General features: G+C 47.1%; 1 protein-coding gene across 1 annotated transcript; it reads right to left on the reverse strand.

Annotated features, from left to right (window-relative positions):
* Positions 1-286: 286 nt before the first annotated feature.
* On the reverse strand, positions 287-4498 carry LOC124327669 (uncharacterized protein K02A2.6-like). Its single transcript, XM_046786664.1, has one exon. It carries the CDS (start codon positions 4496-4498, stop codon positions 287-289), a length of 4212 nt encoding a protein of 1403 aa, XP_046642620.1.
* Positions 4499-6039: the final 1541 nt, after the last annotated feature.

Below are 6039 nucleotides of genomic sequence, written 5' to 3' on the forward strand. Positions count from 1 at the left end.
AATAATTTCTAAAAATTCAAGTGCTGTGATGTGCGTTTTTCTAAAACTTTTTGTTCATGATTTGCTCTATAAATTTATTGATTCAATAGACTTGAAATGGTGTATTGGACATTGATTTACACATCCTGTGTTAGGTTCTTTACTTGGATGTATTAACGACTATGTCAGTACCCGTACAGTTACAAGAGAGTGGGCTCGTCGTGACATAAGGGACAAAGTCGACTTGGGAGTATGGGCAAAGCCGGGGTGTAGGGAAGCCTCTGCTGGATCTGTCAACTCCTCTGTTCTAACAAAAATGTACATTTTTCAACACATAGTCATTTAGATAGTTGGGTAATTTGCATGCTCTAGTTGAACGTCGCGGTGGGGGTGACAAAACTGCCGGTTGTTTCTCCATAACTTCTGCTTCGGTTGGAACTGCAGGCAGATCCTTTGGTCCCGCCGTCGCTTGGCTTGGTGTAGGGGAGGCCATTGGTGGTTGATTCTCCGTCGCGATTCCGGTTGTCACCACAAGTTGATCTCTCGATTCCGACTCCACTTGGGGTAGCATCACGTGACCTGTTTCTTCCGGTTCGGTTCTTCCTCTCGGCAGTAATTGGCTGCAATGACGCTTCATGATTTGATTTCCAATCTGTACTTCATACAAAAAACTTCCGATACGATGGTTAACTACTCCTTCCAGCCATTTATTCTTTCCGGGACGGAAATCCCTCACCATCACCTTCTCTCCTGCCTGGAACTCCGCTTCGATCTTCTCCTTTTTCTTTAGGACGGTTGGCTGAAACAAATCAAATTTTCCACGATTTTGTCTACCCAATAGTACTTCCGCAGGAGTTTTTCCAGTAGATTTATGCGGTGTGTTTCGGTAAGAGGTCAAAAAGCGCTGGAGTTTGTCGTCGAATGTTCCGGGCTGATCTCTCATCTTGTGTAAGGCCTTTTTCACCGACTGAACCGCCCGTTCTGCCAGTCCGTTCGTCTGAGGGTGATATGGTGCTCCTCTATGATGAACAATACCGTTTACTAACATGAAACGTTTGAATTCTTCCGATGTAAACTGTGGTCCGTTGTCTGATACCAATTCGCTGGGGAGTCCAAAACGGGCAAAAATAGTTTTAAGTGTCGATATTGTAGTATCCGAGGTAATCCTATTCAACCGGAAAATCTCTGGCCATTTGGAAGTGGCATCCATTAACACAAAAAGATATTGACCACTCGGCAACGGACCTGCAAAATCCACATGGAGGCGTGACCATGGCTGATCGGGAACTGGCCATGCAGCTTCTTTTCTTCTCTTCGGATTATTTCTGGTTTGAAGGCAAGGTAAACATGACGTGGCCATTTCTGTCAGCTGACTGTCTAATCCTGGCCACCATACAAAACTTCTTGCTACAGCCTTCATTCTCACGATCCCTGCATGCTCTTCATGTAATAGTGATAGCACCTGCGGCTGCAGTGTTTTTGGGATGACCACTCTGTTTCCCCATAAGATCAGCCCATCCTTGATGGATAATTCCGTTCTTTTCCTATAGAAGGTGGCTAATGTTGAAGAGACTTTATCCGAAAATCGCCATCCGTCTCGTAATCTGGTGGACACCTCCTGTAGTAGTGAATCTAATTTGGTGGATTCCCGTACGTCCTTGGTTACCAATGCTGTTCCAAACAGCTCCGGCCGGGAATGACTTAATTCTGGTAGCTGCCCCACTGTTTCCGATGGATCTTCTAAGGGAAACCGGGATAATGCATCTGCGTTTCCATGCTCGGCGGTTTTTCGAAACTCCAATTCGTAGGAGTATGCGGCCAATATGAGCGCCCAACGTTGCATCCTAGCAGCAGCCAGTGGTGGAATTCCTTTCTTTGGACCTAAAATGGCTAGTAGAGGCTTGTGGTCAGTAATTAAAGTAAATTTGCGCCCATATAAATACGAGTGAAATCTTTTAACACCGAAGATAATAGACAACGCTTCTTTGTCCAGCTGAGAATAATTTTTTTCAGATGCTGATAAGCTCTTGGAGGCGTACGAAATAGGTCGTTCGGATCCGTCTGGTAAGATGTGAGACAATACCGCTGCGACTCCAAAAGGTGATGCATCGCAGGCTAGTTTCAGAATCCATTTCGGGTTGTAGTTGCATAATACTTCTGCTGAGCTTAACAGCTGTTTGATTTCCAGCCAGGCGTCTTGCTGTTCCGTCTCCCATCTCCAAGGCTTCTCCTTCTTTAACAGCTCGTTTAACGGGGCTGACACATGAGCCAATTTCGGGATGAACTTTCCATAATAGTTGACCAATCCTAAATATGCCCGCAGAGAAGTAAGGTTATGAGGCTTTTCGGAGTCTTGCACAGCTTTGATCTTTTCTGGTGATGTTTTAAGTCCGTCCTTGGATACAATGAATCCTAAATAGGGTATCTCCGGCACTCCAAAACTGCACTTTTCCAGTTGAAGCCGAACCCCTGCTTCTTGTAGTTTCTGCAATACTATCTCCACTCGCGTCCAATGTTCTTTTTCTGTGCGGCCTGCAATTAGGATGTCATCTAAATAGCACTTTACCCATGGCGTGTCTTGAAATAGATCGTCCATCACTCGTTGAAATTTTCCTGGTGCGGAAGCAATGCCAAACGGCATTCGGGTGTACTGGAACAGGCCTTCAGGTGTGTTGATTGTACACAGTTCTTGCGAAAATTCATCCAACTCCAACTGGTTGTAGGCCTGCGACAAATCTAGTTTCGTGAATAATACACCACCTTCCAGCGTTGCAAAAATATCTTCTGGGAGTGGCAACGGATGCTGATCAACGATTAAAAATGGGTTTACAGTTACCTTGTAGTCTCCGCACACTCTTATGTCACCATTTGCTTTAGGCACGACTACAATGGGAGCTCCCCAGTTGCTATGGCGGACTCTTTTCAATACTTTTGCTTCAGTCAGCTTGATCAGTGCTGCCTTAACCTTGGCTCTTAAGGCGTAAGGAATGGGGTGAGCCCGATGAAATCTAGGCACTGCTTCCGCCTTAAGATCTAGATGCACTGCCGGTCCTCGAATTTTTCCAAGCTTTGTTGAAAACAAATCTGTAAATTTCTTTTGGAAACAGTCAGGTAACATATTAGAACGTGGTATGGTACTAGGATGGTTAGTCAGCTGCAGTATTTGGTTCCAATCGAGTCTCATCGCGCGAAGCCAGTTTCTGCCACACAGTGGTGGCCCATTGCCTCCGGCGACAAGGATTGGTAGCTGTTTACTCTGTTCCTGTACCGATACTTCTGCCACGAATTTTCCTTTTATGTCCACTGGTTGGCCAGTGTATGTCCGTAAACGCACCTGCGTGTCTTCCAATTTCGGGCTACCATGGTTTCTCCATTCCTTTTCTGAAAATATGGTGAAGCCGGCTCCCGTGTCTATCTCCATGGTCACCTTTCTTCCATCTATATCCAGAGTTGTCACCAACGGTTTTGTGGACCTGTTCGGATCTGGCAGATAGAAAAAATTAAAATCTGTGTCAGGATCAAAATCTTCCAATCCCTCGGCGTCTTCGGTATTATCTGCAAAGTTTAATCGATTTTTCTTTGTGCTGTCTTTCTTCTTGGGGATTGCTGCCTTTTCTTCTCTGGACTTTTCTGACTCTCGACTTTTCTTCTTTTGCTTCTCTGGGCAGCAAGCTGCCCGGTGTCCTTCTTTCTTGCAGTAGAAACACTCTTGCGTTTTGAAATAACACCCTGCCGGATTATGAGGTTCACCACACCTCCAGCATCCCGTAGTACGAGTTCTTAAAACGTTGATTGGTTCTTCTTGTCTAAGTTGTTTGGCTTGCTGGGTTGCGGATTCCATGCTGACAGCCATCTTGAATGCAGAGTCCAACGTCAAGGCCGATTCGGCCAACAGCTTCGTTTGAATCCGTTGATCTTGCAGGCCTATCACGAAAGCATCTCTTAAGGCTGAATTAAGAAAGTCTCCAAAAGAACAATCCTTGGCGAGGTTTCGTAGCGATGCCATAAAACTTGCTATGGTTTCTTCTGGTTTTTGCTTATGTTGAAAAAAACGAAAACGCTCTGCAATCTCCACCTTTGTAGGAACAAAATGCTCTCTTAACTTTGTACAAATCATATCATGTGTTACCGTTGCAGCCGTGGGGTCTGTGGGACTAAATAAATCCCATATCAAATCACAAATTTCGGCTCCCAGCACAGTCAACAAATAAGCCTTCTTCTTGACATCTTCGGTAATACTGTTAACAATAAAGAACTGTTGAAGTCTTTTTTCGTATACCTGCCACTTGCCCGTCTCAGTGTTGAACGGCTCCAATGTTCCAATCACGTTAGTCGCCATTGGTGGTGGAATTACAGGATCGGCCACTGCTTCTTCTGTGGATCTTGCTGTCTGCTCTTGAATGCTGTCTGTCACAAAAGGGATACTTCCCTCTTCTTCTTGTTGACTCTCTATATCTTGCTCTTGTCCAATTTGGGATTCCACCAGTCTACCTCTACCTCTTGATTTACCACGATTCATAACCGCAAATAACCAACATAAATAACCAGAATGATAACTTATAACACTTACGTAAAGTCACTCCTTCACTACCAACACGTGGTTTCTTATCTTAAATCCTCGTCGCCAGTTGTTAGGTTCTTTACTTGGATGTATTAACGACTATGTCAGTACCCGTACAGTTACAAGAGAGTGGGCTCGTCGTGACATAAGGGACAAAGTCGACTTGGGAGTAAGAGCAAAGCCGGGGTGTAGGGAAGCCTCTGCTGGATCTGTCATCCTGTAATTAAAAAATGGTTTTAACAAGTTAAAAAAATATTATAGCAACTTCAAGTTCTGAGCTGTACTCTACCGTTACTGCTGTACTCTACCGTGCTCTGGCGTGCACTGGCGTGCTCTGGCGTGCTCTGGCGTGCACTTGCGTGCTCTGGCGTGCAGTGACGTGCTCTGGCGTGCACTGGCGTGCTCTGGTGTGAATTGGCGTGCTCTGGCGTGCACTGGCGTGCTCTGACGTGCATTGACGTGCACTGGCGTGCTCTGGCGTGCACTGGCATGCTCTGGCGTGCACTGGCGTGCTCTGGCGTGCACTGGCGTGCTCTGGCGTGCACTGGCGGGCTCTGGCGTGCACTGGCGTGCTCTGGCGTGCACTGGCGTGCTCTGGCGTGCATTGCATTGCTCTGGCGTCCACTGGCGTACTCTGGTGTGCACTGGCGTGCTCTGGCGTGCTCTGGCGTGCACTGGCGTGCTCTGGCGTGCACTGGCGTGCTCTGACGTGCTCCGGCGTGCACTGGCGTAATCTGGCGTGCATTGACGTGCTCTGGCGTGCAATGGCGTGCTCTGGCGTGCTCTGGTGTGAATTGGCGTGCTCTGGCGTGCACTGGCGTGCTCTGGCGTGCATTGACGTGCTCTGGTGTGAATTGGCGTGCACTGGCGTGCACTGGCGTGCAATGAAGTGCACTGGCGTGCACTGGCGTGCTCTGGCGTGCACTGGCATGCTCTGGCGTGCATTGACGTGCTCGTGCGTGCACTGGCATGCTCTGGCGTGCACTGGTGTGCTCTGGTGTGAATAAGCGTGCTCTGGTGTGCACTAACGTGCTCTGGTGTGAATTGGCGTGCTCTGGCGTGCACTGGCGTGCACTGGCGTGCTCTGGCGTGCTCTGTCGTGCCCTGGCATGCTCTGCTATGCAGATCTCAAGTGCTTGACAATAGAAATCGACTACCCGACAATAGAACTCAAATAACTTGAATAATTTTTAAAAATTCAAGTGCTGTGATGAGTGTTTTTCTAAAACTTTTTGTTCATGATTTGCTCTATAAATTTATTGATTCAATAGACTTGAAATGGTGTATTGGACATTGATTTACACATCCTGTAATTAAAAAATGGTTTTAACAAGTGAAAAAAATATTATAGCAACTTCAAGTGCTGAGCTGTTCTCTGCTGTGCTCTACCGTGATCTGACGTGCATTGACGTGCTCTGGCGTGCACTGGCGTGCTCTGGCGTGCTCTGGCGTGCTCTGGCTTGCTCTGGCTTGCATTGACGTGCTCTGGCGTGCTCTGG

This window comes from Daphnia pulicaria, chromosome 2, assembly GCF_021234035.1.
Source record: "Daphnia pulicaria isolate SC F1-1A chromosome 2, SC_F0-13Bv2, whole genome shotgun sequence".
NCBI classification, from domain to species: Eukaryota; Metazoa; Arthropoda; class Branchiopoda; order Diplostraca; family Daphniidae; genus Daphnia; species Daphnia pulicaria.

Bases quoted from the DNA above. Each gene is read 5' to 3' on its own strand.
- LOC124327669 (XM_046786664.1), bottom strand. From the start codon at position 4,498: ATGAATCGTGGTAAATCAAGAGGTAGAGGTAGACTGGTGGAATCCCAA.